The 23,442-nt window shown below is 35.0% G+C and overlaps 1 protein-coding gene across 5 annotated transcripts in view; it reads left to right on the plus strand.

Moving 5' to 3' along the window:
• PHF14 (PHD finger protein 14) overlaps positions 1-23,442 on the plus strand; it is a 162,817-nt gene that overhangs the window by 26,839 nt on the left and 112,536 nt on the right. For all 5 annotated transcript variants that reach the window (XM_054643184.2, XM_054643192.2, XM_054643199.2 and 2 more), the window contains 9 exons: positions 116-275; positions 5,766-5,877; positions 7,755-7,892; positions 9,771-9,917; positions 12,492-12,762; positions 13,334-13,440; positions 14,766-14,861; positions 16,403-16,506; positions 17,915-18,046. In XM_054643184.2, coding sequence (XP_054499159.1) covers positions 116-275; positions 5,766-5,877; positions 7,755-7,892; positions 9,771-9,917; positions 12,492-12,762; positions 13,334-13,440; positions 14,766-14,861; positions 16,403-16,506; positions 17,915-18,046 — 1,267 coding nt within the window. The remainder of the gene's footprint in view (positions 1-115; positions 276-5,765; positions 5,878-7,754; positions 7,893-9,770; positions 9,918-12,491; positions 12,763-13,333; positions 13,441-14,765; positions 14,862-16,402; positions 16,507-17,914; positions 18,047-23,442) is intronic.

The following is a 23,442-nucleotide window of genomic DNA, read 5'->3' on the forward strand; positions in this document are numbered from 1 at the left end:
AATTGTTCCCCTGAATCTGTATATGTGTATGTTTCCCTCTGAAGTCATAACTGGTAAGTGGCTGCTTTTACAATTGTCTCTTCTGGTATTGATCTTCCATTTGTCCTGTGTGTAGGTTGCTATGGTGTTGATGGAGAGAGTGACTCTATCATGAGTTCAGCTTCAGAAAATTCCACAGAGCCTTGGTTTTGTGATGCATGCAAATGTGGTGTCACACCTAGCTGTGAATTGTGTCCCAACCAGGATGGGATCTTCAAGGAGACTGATGCAGGCAGGTAAGACTGAATAAGTGATGCTTTGAATTTGGTGTCGTCTTACCTTTAAAAGATTGGGTTTTTTCCTATACCTTGTAGAGACTCTGCTCATCCTACTTTCAAGTAGGATGTAGGTGGGAGAAAAACTGCATGTTTTTATTTTAGTAGAGCAAAGGACTGGATCAGTAATGCCAGGCAATGTGAAAAAGTATATAACAGAAGTATATAACAAAATTGTATTGAGGATGTGCTAAAGGTATTCAGACAGACCTTGTATATTATGATTATTTAGAATTATGAAGATTCTATTCTTGATTTTTGAGAATATTCTTTTTAGGATTGAATTCATGTCTAATTTGAGATTATGCAGATTAATTCTCATGATGTCTTCAGTTCCTGTCACATTTGAAAATAAATTAAGATATAAATATTAGTGATAAAGTAATTATCTGTACTAAAGGCAAAAACTGTGTTATCAGTGCTGACTGATTTGTGCTTAGTGTTGCTAGGTTTTGCTGCATGGTTTCATGGGTGTTGTTTTTTTAGGTTTGTTTTTTTTTTGGTTTTTTTTTTTTTTTTTTTTTTTTTGTTATTTTTGTTTTGGTTTGGTTTGGTTGGTTTTTTTAAATAGACCATGAAAATTAAGGTTTTTTCCATACACTTTATGGTTGTATAAATTGCGTGTGTGTGGTAAAAAGTAAAGCTTTCAGCTTATGAAAGCTGGGCTTTTCATAAGCTTAAAAAAAAAGTTACACAAATGAGTCAAGGTTTGTAGTGAATAATTTTAAATCTTGGAGGTATTAGTGCTTTTTTAATACTTCTAGGGTTCAGATCATTGTTTCTGGTTTGTAGTAGGTTTAAGAGTGTATGTGCATCTTCCTTATAAAGCCTTTACACAACTAAGGAAATTGTGCTTTTCCCGTTGTTTTCTGCTTTGATAATAATGCTTCTATAGGCAAGAAAATTACTCTTAAAGACTATAGGTCAATTGTGTAACAGCAAATGTAAGATTTGATATCACCTGGCAAATTTTATTTCAACTTTTTTATTCCTGTGTTCTGCAAACAATTTAAGCCCTACAAATATAACTTTCCATGCTATCCAGTAGAAATTATAAGTCAGCATTTTAATAATTGCCTAATTTTTTTCTTGTGAAGGGGTGGTGTGCTTTTAGTTAACCTGGAAGTATTTTCTTTGTTACATTGATTGTCTTTGCAGAAGCACATGCCTGCCTTGGTGACAGTGGGCATTATCATAATATTTTATTATTGTTATTGTATCTTTATTTGCTGGATAATAATGATATTGCTATCCTGGATGAGTTTATTCTCCCAGATGAAGAGGTTATATACTGGAAAAAAAACCAAATACCAATTGCTATTTACTAGTTGACATTATTAATACATGAGCATTCCTGTGCTCTCTTTTTATTATTTATTTATAAATTTGAATTCTCATGGGTAGGGGGGCACTATAGACTAGGAGTGGGGTCTTGGGGCAGTGTCCATTATGTTTCCATTGTACTCAGTTAACTGTAATCCAGTTCAATACTTTTCTTGATGTGTTAGCAGGAAGGCACTACTGAGTAACAGATTCCTTTGCCTCACCATTGCTCTTCATCCCCTTACCACCTTTTAAAAATAAATTCTCCATATGCATCAGTGCTCAAAATAACACAAAGCAAACCTAGTCAGTTTCTCTTCATAATCGAATTGGAATAATTTCTCTCTTTTTACATGAAAGGTCAATAATTAGAATAATGAGGTGCTTAATTTCTCAGCAGAAGCCTTTTCACATTAATCTCTGTTTCACAAGTATAAATGTGAATTTATGAAATTTTACTTCTCAAAATGCTATTATCCAAAAATATAAATTCTGTCCTTGTTTCAGTATGGAGTTTTTCTTCCTTCCTAATCAACATCTGTCATCATTGCTCCAAGCTAAATGGATGCTAAAGTAACAAGGAAGATTATTCTTCTTTGATTACCCAATTTGTCTTAATTACAAGCTTCTAAAACATGTGCAGCTAAATAAATGAGCAGGAAAATACTTAGAACTGGTATTAAAAGCAGCTGAAGCTGCTTCAGCTGTGAACTTGACTGACTTGTGTATGTTTTTTAATAAAGATTCGGGTCTGAGTTCACATATAGGTGGTTAAAGAAATGAGGCACTTGTATGCCAATCACACAGAAATGGCAGTTTAAATCTGTAGTACTGCAATACTTGGGTGACATGTACTAAAACATTTTGAGAAGGTCAGTATGAAGCAAGCAGCCAGCTGTTGGGTTTATCATAGATAAACTCCTACAGAGTGCAGCAGCATTAAATACACCAGTGGAGCATGAAAAAACTGTGCAAATTAAATTGAGAAAGCAGCTGCTTGTAGATGTGTATCTTTATATTGAACTTCAGAGAGTATGTTTAGTAGGCTGTATTAAAACTTGCTATCAAAAATCTCCAACCAGAACCTTGGATTTTTGTTAAGAATAATAGTTGTGGAGATATGTAACTTCTGAACTTCTGTTTATAAAGATTTGTTCTGTATTACACACCTTAATTTAAAGAAGAGTATAGAAAAGAAGCCATATAGAATTCAGATGTTTTTGTTTACAAACAAGAAGTCTATTTATCTCAGGGTTGCAGGTCTCATTCTGTGTGTTGTATTTTACTTTTTTTTTTTTAATTTTGTTTTAAAAACAAGTACAATATGCTCATGTCAACGAGGTATTTATTTTAGTAAATCATAATGTTTACCAGAATGTGCATTTAAGCACATACATATGCTTTTTTTAGTAGAGGAGCATTTCATAAATGTATGGGGGTGATTTAGGCCAAGCTATTGCCACTCCTGGATACAGCGTGGAATGGCAGAGGTGGTACCTGGTGCTCCACTGCTCCCCTGCAGGGATAGGTTGTGCCTCCACTGGATTTATGGGGAGTCAGACAGAAGATGTACTTTTCATATACTAATGAGAAGAATTGGATATTTTGCATGTAACATTGTATTATTCAGTTAGAGATTTTTGGTGGCATGCTGGAGTGTTTCTGCTGTAATAAAACCACTGATGAGGTTTTCTCCCTTTCTGAGCAGCAAGAAGTTTGGCAGAATACTTGAGTGTCTCAGCTTGTCCTCTGGCAGCTAGCAGGCTGCCATATTTGTACTAGATTGTTTAAACACAAGGTTGTAACTCATCTTTAAGTTTTCTTTGCTTCTTCCTATGGTAACAGTGCTGTGACCAAATAATTTTGTGGATGTGAAGAACGCTAATAAAATTTGTGGAGGCAAAACAATGCAGTTCTTGCATATAAATGTGTATTTGGGATATACATATAATTCTAATTGTTTTAAGTTTATATGTTTTAAAGGGAACTTACTACTTAGCATCCCAAGTCTGAGTCATTTAACCACAGGATAAATACTTGTTTTTAAATACACAAGTGAAAAGAATCTTGTCAGATATGACACAATGGATCAGTCAATGTAGCGGCTTCTTAGATTTACTGGGAAATTTCTTACAAAGTGAAGCAATTTAGTAGCTTTTAAGTAGTTTCTTACTGTTACTAGGATTTTTCTGTTAACCAGTTAATATCTTGGACTGTTTTGGGGGAAAATGGTAAGTAAATAGTCTGTTCACCAGTTTTGTGCATTGAAAGATCATTGTTTTCTTTTGTTAAGACTGAAACATACATGTATTTTTGAGCTTGCTACTGAACCTTTCATATTTTGCTTTTTTGGAATTTCTGACAGGATGTATGATTCATAAATAACATGAAACTTAATAAATCTGAGTGTGATAAAGTCCAGCGTTGTAGGTCTAAGGACCATTGATGAGAAGTGTGCTCCTTTGGGAAACCAGGGCTACATGGAGCTCCTGAATAGTATAACCATAAACTTCAGTATTTCTCTCCTCTGTAAACAGCTAGTTAATAACAGTAACTGTTTTAAGTGCACTTGAACCCAGGATGTTATTGCTGAATAATTCAGTATAACTGAATTTTTAAAATTGACATACAAATGAAAGAGGAGGGAGAAGAGATAGAATAAACAGTGGTAGAAGATTGGGAAAAAGAGCACAGCAGCATGGGTGCAGATTTTAGCAGGTGGTAACAGGTCTGTACTGAATCCCTGGTAAAAGAGACAAGGGAAGAAGTGTTTCTCACATCATCATGAGTCTTCTTGAATACAGGGAGTAGATTCTATTATTTGATTAGAACAGAAGAGAATTTTAGTCTTCACTAGTGTTACATTTACTGTTAAACAATAATGACTGGAAGATTGTAAAGTGCTGAATTAACACACTTGCTGAGGCTATTTCAGCTCAGTTATGTCTGAAGTCTCTAGCTGTATTATGTATCATGTGGGACTTTATAGGTTCAGAGTGTTAGCTACAATCTCTGCAATTGAAAGGCCATTTTCTTGAATATCTTAAAATAACAAAAAAGTAGCAATCTTGACCCTCTGTCTATCGCAGTTTTTTTCCCACCTGATGCAAGGAGTAGCAAATACTTCCTGAATTTTGATAAAACAGTAAGATTATTTGCAGTAGTTTGTCTCAGTTAATTTGAGTCATGCATGCTGTGCAGAACAGATTTTGAGTTTGTCACTAACTTATGGTTTGTGACAGTGGGAGCTGGATCTTTCAGAAAATGTTCATTACAAGAACAATGGAAGAAGAAGACTAAGAGGAAAATTTGTATTCTGCTGCAAGGCTATTTTTGGGTAGCTGAGAGCTTCAGGAGGTTAAGAAGATACCTGTCAAGAGCAGTCTTGAGGCTTGTGTGGCATTTGTTTACTATACTCTGAGGTCCAGATTCATTTTCTGCCACTCAGGGCTGAAGATTAGACCTCCTGCTCTGTAGTTTTTTTTTATGGCCAGTGAAGAAGGGAACAACTAAGTAAACTAAGTGTGTTTATCTGAGTTTCAGATAGGCCTTTTTGTTATACAGCTCAGATGTGTTTATTCCTGAATGCAAGTCCTCTCGATGTTGCTTAAAACTAACAAGTTTTGGTGATACTAACAAGTGCAACTAACAGTGCAAAGTCTGAGTGATGCTGTGTTGTGTTTCATAGCTCTATGCTCAGAGCTCAGTGTTGCTGTGACTACCTGTATAATTTTGTTTGTTCCCTTCCTACCCCCTGCCACATTATGAAAATATCTGTCTGCCTTAGCTTTATAAGTGATATCAAAATCTTCATACACCTTTCATGTTCCTTGAAAAGTGTGTGGAGCCCTTGGAAACACCATCAGAAAGTGAAGGTGATGGTAGCCCAGCCCATGATCCAGACAGGCAGAGCAGTCCCAGTGCCTTTGAAAGGCCTTACTCCATGGTTCATTGTCTGAGCTCTTGAATTCCAAATAGGCACTCCATCCCTGCTTTTAATCTACTTTCCTTCAAGTGTTTCAGCTAGCATCTGCAACATTTACAAGGCATTTTGAAATCTGAAAGTGGTGAGTATAATATAGGATCAAAATGTTGGTAACAGTAACCTAATTTTGTCCGCTGTTTTAGGTGGGTCCACATTGTTTGTGCCCTCTATGTTCCAGGAGTGGCATTTGGAGATATTGACAAGCTGAGGCCAGTAACGCTGACAGAAATGAATTATTCCAAGTATGGTGCAAAGGTAAGTTTAGAAGAGGTGTGGTGGCAACAAGTGGCTGTATTTTATGTTTTAACATGTAATAAGAATAAAATGCATCTTCCCAACTTTATTTTTCTTTTTTGTAGCAATTTTGTAGTGTGGTTAAGGACCAAAAATGAGATAAAGTTTATTAATGGTTGTTATACCTACAACTTACATGCTCTTCCCTCCATCTTTCTGTCTGTTCCCTTAGCACCATTCTCCATAATTTCTGTCACCATTTTTGCCCAGTTTCCCTGATTTTTTACAGAGGTGCTAATGTCTTTTGAAGTCAGTGGCAGATTGACAAAATGTGAATAGAAAGCAAGGAGGATTCATAAGATGAGAAATAGGAGGTTAAGTTGATTAAGAAAGGGGCATATGTGCCTTCAGTAAGAATGACTTTAGAGTTCATATGTAAGCCAGTATGCATACAACAGGCTGTTCCAAAGCAGTGTTTACTAAAATCCACAGCAACATAGGACCCTCAACTTGAACTGATACATGGTTCTAAAGTTAAAATTGTTTTACATGTAAATGTTTTCAGTCCAGATCAAAAGTAATCGTGAACAAACCATACAGAAAGCCATTGTAGTGGGCAGAGGACAGCACTCATTAGTTTGCTAAATACTATTTGTCTGGCTAATGAATGACACTCTTTTTTTTAATAAGTGATGTATAGGATCAGGGAAAAGAATTTGGGCATCTTTTCTTGCTGTGAGTAAGGTGAAAGTGACCTGTACAGGTGAAGAAGACTCATTGCTGTTGGAAAGCTGTAAATCTTGTTTGCTATATTAAGTGTGGAAGTTACAGCTCATTTTGCTACATTCTTCCTTCAAAACCAGCATAATATAATAGATTTTTTAATTTAATTTCTTATCTGTTAGGTGTTGCAGCTACACAGCTAAAGGGTGCCTTTCTAGTGTAGCATATGTGATGTTTTGAGTTTCTTCAGTCACTGAGTTTTCCTTACCATTCCCTTCTGTTGTTTAGCTTTCTGCATGGAGATATTTTCTCTAGGTGATAGACAGCTTTGCTCTCTATTCAGCAAGTAGAAGTCTAGGAAATGCATGCCTGTATAATTTTAGATCATCTTTATGCACTGGAGAGCAGCACTGCTCAAGCAAGGCGTGTTCCCATTTCCTGCTTATCTGCTCATTTCTCTAGATTGCTGGCACAGGGATTTGGTCTGGAATTGTGGAGAAAGAGACTGAGGAATTGATCTGACTGAAAAATTAGTTAATTGTTTTTTTTCCAGGTCGTATTTGGGGATGTCAGTTGGTTGTTTTTCAAGTGACTGTGCCTAGAATGCACATATCTGAAGCCATGGTTGCTTAATTAAGTGAATCACAACCATCCTTACTGATATTTATGATTTTTGAGTATTTGTTTCTGCACTGTCACATGTTTACAACTCTGCCATTGCTTATCAAAGGACATGTACATAAGTATCTATGGTTTCCAGTCATTTAGAGCACTGCTCTTTTATTGCTGTTTGTCCTTGGAACTCATTGAACATTTGCTGAGGAGTGGTAGTTTTTTTATACCATGGTTATACAACTAATTGTGCTTGAATTGCTTTGATGTTATTTTGTTGTTTGTTGAAGGGGAATGCAGTACATGGAGGTTCATATAAAAATTCATCCAACATGCTGTTTAGATTATTTAAGCACTTTACCATTGTTGAAAATGAAATTAGTAGTGGGAGTTGAGAAAGCAGAAAGCTTTAAGTAGTGTCAGCTGTTGGGAGCATACTTGGTTTCTGTACCACACAGGAGTCACCTACCAGTTTAGTTTTTATATATGACATAAATTATCAAATATTAGGCAAAGTGCGCCTGAAAAATTTGCTGTGGCCTTTTCCATTCTTCTTTATGAAGGAGTGCAGCTTTTGTGAAGATCCTCGTTTTGCCAGAACTGGTGTGTGCATTAGTTGTGATGCTGGGATGTGCAGAGCTTATTTCCATGTGACCTGTGCTCAGAAGGAAGGCCTCCTCTCAGAAGCAGCAGCAGAAGAGGTAGGTATGGAAGGATGGAATAAAAGATCTCTATTGAAAGCTTATGGAGATGACCTGAAATGGTAGCTGTTTTGTTCACAGGTAGGTCCTGAACAAAGTTTTTAGGTAGGTAACAAGTAAGAGAGTAAGGGAACTGTACATGAAGAGCCTTCACCAAATTGTCCATCTCTGAGCATCTTTTGAAATTGACTGGAAAAAAGGACAGAGAAAGTTAACACAGAGGTTGGCTTAACAGACTGTCAGTCAATACAGACAGGCATTTTATTTCCTGAACTTCACATAAGGTGACATACTTACCTAGCTGTTTGTGTCATACAGTAATCTGTTTCATACCAAATAGGAAACTTGAGAAATCAATTCTGATGCCACTTTTTCATGTATGTTTTCCAGTATTTACTTCAAATTGTAGTACATAGATATGACTTTCCTTGTTGTAACATTAATCTTTGGAATCAGAATAAAAAGCAAGTATTTATAACCTCCTGATAACTTCTTAATATATTTTCTTAACAGTTTTTTCCCTGTAATATGATCTAAAGCAATTCAGATTTGAAGTTCCTACTTCCTGATTCATTTTTATGGTATAAGTACTTTTAGGTTGTCCAATTTCATCCTGATACATATCATTAGGATTAAGCCAGTCGTGTTTGTAGCTTCACAATTTAGTTTTTTGCCTTAGGAAGTGGCACAGGTAACACAAAACCAAGCATTACTTTCACTGTTGATATTGACACTTCTGTTTCCAAAAACAGTGGACCACTAAGGGATTCCTGAAAGAATCACAAAATACTTTCTTCTGTTGGACTGATAAATAGGAAGATAGCACATTACCTCATTGTTGTTGTCCTTAATAGATTATGTGTAAGGTTGAGTCTTTAAATGCCCTATGTGAATTCCCTCTGGCTATATGTATCTGCTTGCCTTTCCACCTTAAAATTTTGTTGCATGTTGTCTGCAGTCAAATTTTTAATCAAGGTCTCACACCATCTCATTTTAGGACACAGCTAATTTTTGAAGTAAGCTGTCTCATACTGTGAAAATCTAAATTAAAATAAAATGTGCTTGTAAGGAAAGTCAGAGTAAATTTTATTAGTCTATGTTTTATAAGTGGAATAAAGGAAAATTTGATAGGCAGGTAATTTATTAATATTTGTATTACTTTATGAAGAAAGACTGCTTTAATTTTTTCTTAGTTTATAGATTTATGATGTTGTTTGTACACTTTTGAAAGTACAAAGGCAATTAAATGTGTTTCTCAAACCATGTGTCTTCATGGCTCAGATATTTGTAGTCTGCTTGCAGGATTTGCAGATGCTGAAGTTGCTATAAACCTAGCCGTGATAATGTGCAGATATGATGGAATGAAAAATGGGAAAAAAAATCATCTGAGAGATGATAAATCATGTGAGGGTATAGCCACCAAAATGGTTGGAAAAACATTAGAGAAACCAAATATAGTTTGATAGTATTCAGAATTATTAAGCACTTTTAGGATTTCATTTAAAAGGCACAATGAATCAACAGGAAATGAATACATCTTATATGTTAAAGGGATTTGTATTTAGGAATTTATTTTGCTGGGATTTTTTTCCTGGGAATGCAAATATAGTACAGAGATGGACTAGGAGAGAGTTAAATCGTTAATGCATTTAGAATTATTTAGGATCATGCAATGAAAACAATGGAAAAACACCTTATATTGTAAATTACATCAACATGACAAAATTGATTCAGAAACATATTTTTTAGTTGTTTTTAAAAACATGCCCATTTGAACAAGTGAACTGATTGCCAGAATGTTTTTGCTGTTCAGAGCCTTTTGGCCTTACTTTGTCTCACTCTGTTTTCATTCCTTCCCCTTTGTTTTTTCTGAAACAGGATATAGCTGACCCTTTTTTTGCTTATTGTAAACAGCATGCGGACAGGTTAGACAGAAAATGGAAGCGGAAGAACTACTTGGCTTTACAATCTTACTGTAAAATGTCCTTGCAGGAAAGAGAAAAGCAGCTTTCACCAGAAGCTCAGGTATTGTATTCGTGGCACAAATGCCCCTGTATTAATAATCCATATTAAACAAGACAGAAATTAAGAGAAGGGAAAAGTGTTATTATAGTAGAAAATTAAATGTGGAATATATTGATAGTGCATGGTCATTGAACAGCTCACAGAACTGTTTGTAGGGTTTGGTCTCTAAGGGCAATTATCTCTATATATGATATAGTTATATCTCATATATATTATATATCTATTTCAATAAATATCAAATATCTGTGCATGTCTGAATTGAAAAATATTACTTTGCTTTTGAGGTAAAAAGTTGGTAATTACTTTTTCATTGTAATTTATAGATTTTGTTTAATATTTTCTTCAAGATTCTGAAGACAAAAGGCCAGAAAAAATTGGGCATTTCTATTTCTATCTAAATTTCCAAATTTGTAGGTCTAAGTGGAATTCTGTGTGCCAGGTGTTTTCATAGTAATGACTTCCTAGGAAAAGAAATAATGTATGCAAAGAAGTGAGTCTGTGCTACTGCGTGGGAGTTGTCTGAAAGCCTTAGGCAAGTCTATATCCCTGTCTAGTGACAGATGCATTTAAAACTGTTTAGTTGCTGCAGAAGCTCAACTGATAAAAGTCCTGTTGATACAAAGGTTTCAATTCCTCTGAGGGAATCTGCATACTTTCATGTTTCAATGTGTGTCTTTTATTTATTTTTTCTGATTTTGAGGAATTTCTAGCATAGTTTGCTTCACTGCTTAGACTGAACTACATTCCATGGAAAAATCACACCTGTCTAGAAAAGCAGCTTGTTACCTAAACAAAACCGGCCTGATTATTTGTAGAAAGTAGCAGATGCTGTAAATAATGGAAATAATTTATGGGAGAGGACTATCTGCTTTTTTTCTGAAGTGAGAATTACAGCATAATGATAAGAAAATATTGTTTCATATTATCAAACTTGTTATTTAAAAAAATCTTGCCTTTCCAGTTCTTCAGAGATCTTTGTTAGAAGGAGAATATTAATTTAAAATTATCTGTGCTGTTGAGAATGAGCATGAGCAAATTCATATTGTAGAATTGTGAATAAAATATTTTTGGAATATTGAACTTCATGTAGCATGATTTAAAACTGGCTTCATAATGCTTGCTGAATATACTCGGCTCTCAGTTATGTGAAATGCACCCGTGTAGTGGAGACATTACAGTAATATGAACACTGCCCAATATAATGGTAAGTGCTGGTTGTGCAATATCAGTTTGGATCCAGCAGGGCATATTAGCTCTGTTTTCATGCATGTATTAAGCAGTGCTGATAATGCTGATAAGTTCCCAGCATTTCCCTTTCTCCCTTCTCTTTTCCCCAAACCAAGACCCTGCAATTTTTAAATCTAAATTATTTAGATTAAATTTTTTGAAACTGAAGAATGACTGCTGAAAACTGCAGGTGCAGTTACTTGACATGGTGTCATAGGCAGCTTGATACAAGTATGACCACTTGCATATGTTTTGTACAACCTCATGTTTTCACTCTTGATGGCTTTGGTGTTGTACAGCAGTGGCTGTAGGTTGTCTGCTGGATGTGGGTCCAAGAAAAAAGCCATTGGGGTCAGAGCTGGCCTGTAAGTTATATTTGCCTTGTTTCTTGGTCATTAATGTTCAAGGTAATGTGTTAAACTGTCTGCAGTACTACCTCCAGTGATCCTGTTTGAAATCAGAGATGTTCCTTAACCATAGTGTGTATGTATATACACACCTTTTGCTTTTGTCTCAGGAGTATCTTACACCATATGGTGGGGCGGTCACATTAGTTTAGTTTCTTCTTTGTGCAGGAAAATAAACAGCTTCTAACTGATAGTCAGCTGGAGTTTTGCCTCTGAAGGTTTGTGTGTTGATGTCAGTTTCTGCCAGAATTGCCACTTCATAGAGTTCCCTCAAGACAGCATTTTCCAACTGTCAGCAGCAGCTTGATCTTCTGGGGTAGATCTCCCAGATGGTCACATATATACAGATGTCATCAACAATATATATTGTGAGCTTCTCTTGTCTGCTTCACTTCTGTTGGGTTGTGTTCTTGACAAATTATAATCAGCATGTTTAACATTTATAAAGAGAAGTGGCATTGAGAAAGGACTTCCTACAAAAGTATGTCAAATATGGTACAAATGCTCTTCATCAAATTTTGTTGCTCACATAAATATCAGTTTAATGTGTATCTAAATGCATATGTGGTAGGTCAACCAAAGCTTCTACCAGTTGTGAGTTTTCACAGTCCTATCAAATTATCATTATTAGAAGGGGTTGTCTCAAAGACAGCAGTCATCTGTTGCTTTCATCAATGGGGAATTCTCATCAAGAAATGTGTATATAGCTCCAAAACTCGAGTGAAAGGAGAATGTCGTTTGTGTATGCACTTTGAAGTAAAATGGAATGTCTGTATCAACATCTTTTCTTGAGTTGTAGAGCTCCGGAGTGAAAATGGCATTGGTTAGGTTGTGCAACGCTTAAAATGAAAATAAAATGCAGATGTGTTCCAAATTATAACTCAAAACGAATTTTGAATCATTCCTTGATGTTTTTAATTGGTGGAATTCTTCCTTGCAGGCTCGAATCAATGCCAGGCTCCAGCAGTACCGTGCCAAGGCGGAGCTGGCGCGCACCACCCGGCCGCAGGCCTGGGTTCCCAGGGAGAAGCTGCCGCGGCCGCTGACCAGCAGCGCTTCGGCCATACGGAAACTCATGCGCAAGGCCGAGCTGATGGGAATCAGCACAGACATTTTCCCAGTGGATACTTCAGATACAAGTTCCAGTGTTGATGGAAGAAGAAAACATAAACAACCAGCTCTCACTGCTGACTTTGTGAATTATTACCTTGGTAAGGGTGAAAATAGCTTATTGTTCTCAATAAAAAGGTACCACTTTGCTGCATTGTGCTATGCTATTTCATTGGCTTTTTTATTTTCATTGCATTTAATTGTTTATAGCAGATAAAGATGGATTATGACTTCATTTTAGGTCAGGTATATTATTGCTTGGAGTCTCTGTTTACCCAAAAAGCTTTTTTTTTAAAGGCACTTCAGAAAAGAATAAAATCTTTCACATATAAACAGGAGACTGAACTGTCTATAAGAAGGGAGTAGGTAACTTCTGGTATAATATTTTTTCCTTAAATTCTCCTCCATTTCTATGTGGAATAGCATGACTTTTTGACTGTTTGCTAGATGGTGATCAAAGTTCATTATGTAAACAGCTACGATGTTTATGCAGCAAAATACAAATATTAGGACTGTTCATTCTACTCAGTGTGTGTATTAAACCTCTAGGCCATAGCTTTGTGTCTTTGTATTGTTACAGTTTTTTACTTTGGATTGCATCACTTTTTTAGTGCATAAAACTTGAAAATGTATATTCAAGAGTAGGAAATAACGCCATTTTCTTTTAAATAGAGAGAAATATGCGCATGATTCAAATCCAGGAGAATATGGCTGAACAGAAAAACATCAAAGATAAGTTAGAAAATGAGCAAGAAAAGCTTCATGTGGAGTATAATAAGGTAAAGAAAAAGGGGTGATAAACCCTTGTACCATTTTAGTATTGCTGCTATTAACTTTGATAGAATTTTCCTTTCCATGGAAAAAATTCGGAGAAAAATGTAAGATGCAAACTATTGATCTTTTAAAAGTAATATTTAAACACTTATTTTTCTTTTAAAAATATTCAGTAGTCTGTCTTTTCCCATACAAATAATACCAGTTTCTAAAATGTGATATCTTGACTGGACCCAAGTTCTTTAACTGACCCTTCTGAGAGTTCCAGTAACAAATTGCACATGGATCTGTTTGAACCTGCATGATTCTCTGCTTGTAGCCCCACTTGATAACTGGCAATCTGTGATACTCAAGAGTGTTATTTATTTATTTATGTCAACTACAACTCCAGTTGGCCTTAGGTTTAATGACTTGACTAATTTTTCAGACAGAAATAATCAGTATTCACACCTCCACAGTGTCCTTTGCATGCTTTTTAGGGTATAACAAATTTGATGCCCATAAATTATGGCTTTGCTTCCCTAAAATGTTGCTAATGTAATTTTTTATAAACTCATCATTATGATTAAAAAAAGAAATTTTTGCATTTTTACAAAATAATTATTTATTTTAATATTAAGTTATTTTGAAACAAAGATATACTGTACCTTTTGTGACATGCTGCAGTTCTTGCTGAATTCAACAGCCTATTAAGTTATAGTTAATGACTATATATTAATAGTTAATGACTTATATTAATTCCTAAACTGTTTGGTGTGTATTTTAAGTGAGAACATATAGAAAATGTAACAGCAGATCCTTGTGAACTGCTCAGGGATGATAAAGGGAAACAAAATTGTGTCTGGGGATTTTAAACAAATTACAGTTACCTCCCAAAATACACAACCTAACAGTTACTTCCAGAAGAAAGAGAAACCTTTTTTTTTTGCTTACAGCCTTTACTTTTAAATCTTTTCTTTCTGTGAGTGTGGCAAAAGAAAGTTTTGATTCGTTTATATGTTCACTTGTTACAATATTGCTGCCTAAGTAGTATGGACATCACATATAAGATATTCCTGTATTTTAGTTTTGCTTTCCATTTGATTTTATGAAATCTTATTTCCATGCTGAAATACTTCAGTACTTTACAAAACAAGTGGTTGCTCTGGATTCTTGTTTTACTTCTGTTAAATTAATGAATGGTTCTACTGATCTCAGTTATATTGATATGAGTTTCATTGTTTTTCTAATCCCACAATAAATTAATGCACCTTGGCTGAGTAAATTTTATTTAAAAACACTTAATAGATTTTCATTCCTGTTGCCTATTTTTTTTCCTTTAATTTTTCAGCTGTGTGAGTCCTTGGAAGAGCTACAAAATATGAATGGAAAACTGCGAAATGAAGGGCAAGGAATTTGGGCTCTGCTGGGTAGAATCATTGGACAGGTTGGTTGGTTCCTTGCCCCCCTTAACAGAAAAAACCAGCAACAGCAGAACAGGTTTTCCAAGAATAGGGCTTTTAGTTTCTGCCACTTCTATGGCCAAATAAATTTATTTGGTTTGATCAGACCCAGGCTTTACTGAGGGGATAATGCTTCCTGATGGAAGTACCTAGACTTCTGCAAACCACCTACTAGGAACATGTAGCCTAATTCTGTTGTTGTAATACTGTGCTTGTTTGCAAAATTCTTTCATTTGGTAAAAGTGATTGACCTGTCATTTGTGATGAACCTTAGCATGAAGCATGAGTTAATCCTCCTGTTTTTGTCTCCAGTTGTCTTTATTTGCTGTAGGCTTCAAATAATAAGCTAACTCTTGATGGCTTTTATGAGATAAAAATTCTTTTAAGTGCAGTGTGTATGTAATGATGTGTAACTAGGCAGAGGAAAATATTTTGATCAAATGAATAGAAATATCTAGGACAACAGAAGATGTGGGTTACTTCCTTTTGACAGCAATTATCTTTGTTCCCGTTGATACAGGAAAAAAGAGAAGTGAAGATTTTTGCAGTGTTTTCATATATATTTATGTCAGAGATATTAAATGTCAATGGACATTTTGGATTTGAGAGGGAGATTGCAATGATTTCCAGTTATGATTTAAGATTGAAGAAACTGTTCACTCTGGAAATGCAGACATACAATTATTCACAATTTTGGTACACCCTTTGTTGCTGTTGAGTTTGTGCTGCTGTTCCAAAAACAAACCTTACACTTTCTTTATGCAGTAATAGTTCCTAAGATATGCAACCTTTTACTAGTTCCATTTGTCTGCCTGCCTCTCCTACTTGCAAAGAAGAATTCTTGTATAACATATCTTTTAAACCAAGATTATTTTTCCTTCCTTTGAGTAAGTATTTGCAAATATAGTTCCTGATGCAAATGTTACTCAATTTGAAAAAAAAAGGAAAGAAAAGCTGAGCAGAATTCATTTACACAGCTTGCATGACATTTTTTCCAGTTGGTTGAACAGATGCAGACCCATGGGGCTGCTGAGAAACAACTTTGATAGATGGTTGCTGTCTGAGAAGCCAGCACACTGCAGATAGTAGAAACCCAACAAGGGTCTCGTCTGCTTTGTGAAGAGCTTGGTCCAATAAGATAATTTTTCTAATTAACCTGTCGAGCACCAGTGTAGCTGTGATGCTGGGGAAAATAAACTGCCTCAGTATTCTGCAACTTTCAGCAGTCTGCCATTGCTTGTTTCCGCTTCCTACAGAAATGCATCCTTGTCCATTCCTATATTGGAAGCTTGAGGAAAAATTTTAAAAGCTAGTCTTTCTGTATGTTTCTTACTGACTTGAAAACATGACTGTAAGACTACTTTATATTACAGAATCATAGTGGGATAAAATGTGTAGTCTGTAAAATAGTTAGCTAAGCAATCTCCTACTTGTTATGTGTCTTGTTCTTTGTGCATTGAGGTGAGAGGAGTATTCTTTAAAAGTGTCAAGACTCATGTGTATTGCATTTCTTCAAATCCAATAGAAATTGAACATACCAGCAATTTTACGGGCTCCTAAGGAAAGGAAACCGAGTAAAAAGGAAGGAGGAGCACAAAAGGCATCTACACTTCCGGCAGTACTTTATAGGCAAGTAATTTAACTTTGACAGCATAGATAGAGTATCTAGTAATTTATTGTTTCAGAGAAGTGTTCTGAGGAAATTGTTTACTTCAATTTTTAATTAAAATGCTGTAAAGTTGTTGACACATTTTTACTTACTGTTGAAGGCTAAGTTGAGTAGTAGTCAATTCTTCACCCTATCACACATGAGTGAAGTTTGGGTTTTTTTGCTAATTTGAAAGCAGTGCTTTAAGGACAAAACTGTCTCCTTGCATCTGAAGTAGAAGAGTCCTTTGTTTTTTTGATGTGAAAACTACCTGCACTTTGTTCTTTGAATGCAGTCATTTGAGTGGATGGTTTTGAGAACAGTGATGATGCTGTTCAGTCACGATTCCTGGATGCACAAAACACTTGTCCATGTAAGAATTCTCACTTTTTGCTTGTGCTAAATTTCCCTACTTCTATTTTTTTATTAATTCCCAAGGTTATGAAATGTATTGACTTACTCTGTTGTAGCTTTTTTCCTCCTCCATAAGCTGTGAAGCTACTGACTGGGTTTTTATTAAATGTAATAGGATCCCAGACCGTGACTGTGCAAAATACACACATGTCATCTAGGTTCTTCTTTTCTCACCACAGCTGAGGAGTGACATGGTCTATTGCTTATCTAGAGAGCAGCAGCCAGACATCCAGCCACAGCAAGTAGTGTCTTGCCCAGCTAGAAGGCTAAGGGGAAGAGGATGATTTTTACACAAGCAAAAGTTAATTTTTGTGCTGCATGAGGTAGAAATCTTGAAAATGTGGCAGTGGGCTGAGGATTTGGCAATTTTGATGTACACAAATAATTGGAGTCATGCTTCACCAATTCTGTTTCATTCAAATGCACTCAGTTCTTCCCATGTTGTAGTACAATCAATGAACACCTATTTTTTCAAAATAAGTAAAATTTCAATTACACTAAAATAATAACAAAAAGGAAGTGTAATTTCTAATGAGTAACATTGCCCAGCATAGCAGCAGCACAGACCTGTTTCAAGGTGGTTACCTGCATAAGTGTGTGATTGATTATCAAGATTGGTACTAGCAGCGTAATTTTCTGTTTAAGCATGTGTTGTATTTTTTTTCACTTTCCACTGGTACATTTTGCTGAAGTATTGAGTGATTACTAACTTATTAGAAGTCCTCAAAAATTTAATTGAAAGCCATTTTTTGCTAACTCTGACTAGTGGCCTTTTATGGTTTTACTGTACATAGGTAGAAGCTCCTTAAAAAAAACTCCTCCAAAATTTATCCAAAAAGTAATTATGCACTTAAATGATAAATTCAAATTGAAGTTGCCATGTGATTGTATTAAAAGTGGGGAATGTGCTGGGGTGTATAGTTAGTTCTTTATGAGTATGTAATTATAATGTTTTTCTGCTGCGTGCATGAAAAGTTGTGGAATTTGCAAGAAGAACCATGATCAACACCTGCTGCTACTGTGTGACACTTGCAAACTTCATTATCATCTTGGTTGCCTGGATCCACCTCTTACAAGGATGCCAAGGAAGACCAAGAACAGTTACTGGTAAGAACACAGTTAATGTGCTGTCCTGTGCTGTCTCTGTACTTAAAGTAGGATGTAAATGTGAACACACTGGCAAATTCTGAGTGGATTACACATTGCTTTAATATTGTTTGAGCAGGTTTTTTTTTATTTTTTCAGGTTATTAGCAGTGATGTTTCAAGGTTAAAAAAAAGAAGTTATAAAGATTTTCTCATTATTAGCCACTGTGTAAAAATAGGCTATAGCTGTAATTTTCTTGGGTTTTGAATTAATCTGTGATTTTATTACTGCAGTATAATAGCAGTAGAAAATTATAGGCTAATACTTTTGGGAAATGAAAGACTTGGTTTTCTGTTTATGGTAAGGCTCAGATAAGCAACTCTCTGTTGAGATCTTCAGGCAAATACTTGTAATATTTTTAAATAAACTTGTAAGTAGCTCTCTTTATTGCACTATGGGAAGTATTGTCTTTACTGCTGTCTTAGGACTCAAATGTACAATGATAGATGTTCATAACTGTACTTACTGCAGTTACAGTTCCATGAATTAAAGTTCTTTCATGCTTGTGGAGCAGAACAAAAGCTAAGTTGTGCAGTGGAGAAATGATAAGGTGGCAGAGATTCTGATTTCCAAACTGTCATAAAATTAGCTTGCTCTGCTCTGTAGTGTTAGCAGTCTGCATGTTTAAACTCCTCTGAAATGTGAAACAGCAAACTCAGAAACAGTTTGTAGCTGGCAAGAAGTTAGAGTACAGCATCTCAAGGAGTCATTCACCACTTTGTCTGAATGTTAAGGTACAAAGTCAGAAAAGTACAAGAATTTCTTCTAAAACGGTAAAACTATTTTAACAGAAAAAGAGTAGTTTCTGTTTTTCTTCATATATCTCCATATTTTCTGTTAAAGAACTTGCACAAAATATTTACTTCAGCCATCTTTTTGGCTAGTTTTGAAGATTGTGTGCAGAACAAGATGGCCAGTACATGAAATGGGAGGCCTCTCTTTTGTATATCTTATTGTTACAAAACCTGGATTTACCTCAGTAAATTTGCTTAGCAAATTAATAGAGATTTCATTTAAAAGATGAAAATTTCAGAAAGGTTTTCACCAACTAATACTTTCCTGAACCTAATTTTCTTTTAATTATTTAATGTATTGTGTTGTTAGACTTTTGATCTCTTTAGTCAAATTTGCCAAGTAGTTATTTTATGTGGAAGCTTTTTTTATATTTTAAATTTTTAGATAGCTTCTTCATTTACACAGGAGATTTGATTTTTATTCTGCTTTTTAACAAAGTTGAAAAAGCTCACTAAAAGCTATCAGTCCAAAAGATGTAAGACTAATTCTCAGTAGGTGTTAAAGGAAGGATAGGTCAGGTTAGGTAGTAAAGCTCTTTCATTTCAAAGCTATAACTTAGCTTTGTTGTAAATTTCATGCTTCAGTTATATCTCAGATCACAAACTTGGCTTTTACTTCTAATTAGCTCAGGCATATTCTGGAGTGTGAGATGATAGCAGACAAATTGAGCTGCATTGATTGCATTCTTTTGATCATTGAACATTCCTTTATGTATTCTTTTCAGGATCAGTGGAGAGCACATAGAACAGACCCTTAATCCAAGTTTGAGTTCAGCAGGTTTTTCCTCCCCTGCTGTTTTGAATACAATTTTTATCTTTTGATTAAGATATGAAGGAAAGGACATATATTTTTTAGATGAGGGCCATGTATTTTCAGATATTTGTATAGGATGTAATAGGAACATAGCAGAAAAATAAAATTGGTGTAGTGGGGAATTCCGTGAAACACTAGGCAGGTTGAAAGACTTTATTTAAATAAAGAGTGGTTAAAAACATTGAGTTTAGTTCTTTTTTAAAATAGTAATCAAGAATCAATTGTTTCTTTGTATTTTCCTTTCTGTTCCATTATCACTGCTAATAATTTACTCAGAATAGCTAACTTGAGCCCTTGGAAAAGTTTTCATGATTACAGTCATGTAGTTTACCAATTTATGTTTATTTAAACAATGAGTATTCCATCAGTTTCACCTTTTATATTGTGTATGAGAATGTCAGGTAATACAGGTTATGTGTGTGATGTTACATAGACTAATTTGTAGTTATACTTTTTATCTATTTCATGCTCAGCATTTAATAGTTTAAATTGCAGTTTATCAAAAAGGGTTTTGAAATTGTTAAATTAAATCAAATACTATATGTTTATAGTAAGAGAGAAAACTTAAACATATCATGTATTTAAAAGCTAATTTGTTGAAGAAAGGACAAATTATATTTTGTTACCTCAGTGTTAAATTTAAAATGAGTTAACAGTTTTAGTCTTAGTGAAATCATAGTAAGAATTTAGACCTGGTGAGCACCAGTGTTTCATGGCTTACTAGTTTAACTGATTTAAAACACTTAACACTAAGAATTTTCCCTGTTCAGAGGCGTAACAGTTTTCTTCAAGGTAACAGTTATAACTTCTTGCACTAGTTCATACCATAATAAGTTCAAAGCCTGTCCTCATTTCAGATGGATTTGAGATGAAGAACATAGAAACTATTTTATATAATAGTACATTAAAGCATTAATTTATGCCTGTTTTGATGCTGTGCTTTCAAAGTAGAATCATAGAATATCCTGAGTTGGAAGAATTGAGTCCAATTCCTAGATCAGATTTTTTAACCATACAATGAAAGGCCATTTAAAAATTTGCAATTTTCAGTTTCTTAGAAATTCCATTCCTTAAACAATTGAATATTTTTTTGATTAGCACGTTATCATAATGCTAAGTCTTATCATTCTTGCTGACAACTTGTGTGTTTTTATACTCCTGGCCATTCTGGCTGTATTTTCCTGGTAGAGAATGATCTTAACTGGTAGTAAAGCAATGCACAAGTGTTGGCAGACAATATAATGAATCAAAATCTAATTGTAAAATGCTTGGCAGCTACTAACAAGGATTAGCTTCTTCTATTGGAATGAGATTGCTGAAAAAAAAGTGATAACTTCTGGTAGCATATGAAATATTGGGGACTGAGATGGACAAAACAAGGACTAATGGTTGTATTAAGGTTGGTTGGTTTTATTTTTGCTCTAGAAGGCCAAGTTATTTTTGTGGTGACTGCTGTGGGGAATATTGGCCACAGGACAGAATGAGCTGTAGAGTTCCTGACCAGTAGTTCCATGAACACTCAGGCAGTATCTGGACATTCATTCATATTCCTGACTTCATTCATTCAGTACTGATCCAGCACCTCTTCATCCTGAGTCACTGGATAATGATATAAAATTATTAACTTGTATGAAGTTAATAATTTTATATGATAATTTTTTTACATTTTACATGCATTTAATATAATATACATTTTTACATGCATTTAATGTAATGTACATTTTTATGTAATGTCACTTGTCCTAATTGAAGGATGTTTAGGTTGTTGCAAATGGCAAATTTTCTTTTTTTTTTTTTAAACTCTGTAACTTTACACTCTGTAAGGTGCTCTTTGAAGCTTTTTGACAACTGTATTAGGTTCATATAAACTGCTTTTATCTCCAGAATAAAAGGAACCCTATCTTTTTTCCACCTCACTACATCATTTACATGTGTAATTTATAGAGCCTAGGTGTCATCTTGAAGCTGTGGTCCATGTTTCTTTAGTTCAAAGTGACTTAATTCTTTGTAAACATTGTGAGAGGTGATTGGTCAGAGAGCATGTCTGGGAGACCTGTGTCTTCCTTTTGAAAAAAAGCCCACTTGTTTTCCTTTTAAACACAAGGACAGAATTGTTTTCTGGAAGCACTGTAGTGGTATTTGCTAAGCAATTTGAATACACTCTTTCCCAGCTCACTGCTACTGAGTTAAGATGTTTGTGAAGTGGGAAGTTATCTCTGATTCTTATACCAAGTTAGATTGAAGACACAACAAAATCACCAAATTTCTTTTTTCTTCTGTAGGTTGTTAGTGCTTAATCAGAGTTTCTGTATGATTAAGAGATTTCAAATCAGTACTGAGAGTTCTTGATAGAACAAACTTCCAGTAATTTTAGCAGTAGGCACATTTTAGAAGTAGGCATATTATTGCCTGCTCCTGATTTTCCCTGTGGGTCTAGATTAGGCAAGTCTAGACTAAAAGCAAAACAAAACCTGGGTACTGAAAGTTGAATCTTTGGCACCATTTCTCCTGCTGTTTTGTTTATGCTGCATAGCAATGCTTGCTAATTTGGAGCTAGGCAAAGATTGTTGCAGTAGTTCTAAAGCTGACCTGCTGTGACAGGTTCTCTGTTCACTGCTTGTCCTTGAAGAGCTGACAGTAAGTGAGCATGACTGTGGCACAGCCAAAAAGAAGTCATGTGGCTGTTTTCTATTACTATATTGGGATTAAACAGCAGAATGGGAAGAGTACTTAAAGTTCAAGAACCATGTTGAAATAAACTATAAGAAGAGCTGAAAAGAGATTGTTTCCAAGTCAGAGGAGTGTGTATCTGTAATAGCATTTCTGTGGCTCTGTGGGAGCTAACAGACAAATTGCTTTGTCTGTTTTGTAATAGGGATGATGAGACATGGTTGACTATAACAGTAGAGCCTATACTGGTAAATCAAGAGGTTGCTTGTAAGTTCATGTTTATAACTCCTTTCCCCCTTTACCTTTGATATAGTTGTTATATGAAGTTTTGTTATGTGATTCACACAACACCTTCACTTCCATCATAGTATGATTTTGCTTTTCTTTTCTAGATCTAGGCTTTTTGTAATTTTGATTGCTTTTCATTTTTGACTGCTTTCACACTTGCACAACCTGTTTCAGCGCAAGCTTGTTCATAAAAACAGAATTTAGGTAACTTGAATGCAGTACCTCATCTTTTGGTCAAGATGTTTCGTGTCTTCCTCAGTAACATAAAAGTTATGGGTATTTTCTATAGAACTGTCTGAACCTAGGTTCAGAAAAATGGTATCTTTCCCTTGTAATAACAGAGATAAAGAAGGGGAGTTATTTAAATCATACAGGCAGAGTGGTAGATCCAAGAAACTGGATTCCCCACTCCAAACACTGTTGTAAAACCCTCTGACTATTTGTTTCTCCTATAACAGTGTCATTTTAATGCAGCTCTTAAGTTATGGAGGCTTTTCTATAATTTATACATGGGACATATTTTTACCAAAATAAATGCTTTTTAAGAACAGCTCATAGAATTTTTGAACATTTTCATAGATATTGCTTACATCTGCATAAGCAGATCATAGTAATTACTTTCAATTGTGCTTTCCAGTACATAAATTAATGACAGGACTGAAGCTGCAGTGTTGTGGAGGGCTGTGCTCTCTGATGCTTACTAACTAGAAATTCACCTTAAAGCTGTGGGTTGGACAGCTTTAAGAACAATGCATCCATCTTATGGAAATAAAGAAACTCAAAGTAACTTC

Source organism: Agelaius phoeniceus, chromosome 1 (assembly GCF_051311805.1).
Source record: "Agelaius phoeniceus isolate bAgePho1 chromosome 1, bAgePho1.hap1, whole genome shotgun sequence".
Classification (NCBI taxonomy): domain Eukaryota; kingdom Metazoa; phylum Chordata; class Aves; order Passeriformes; family Icteridae; genus Agelaius; species Agelaius phoeniceus.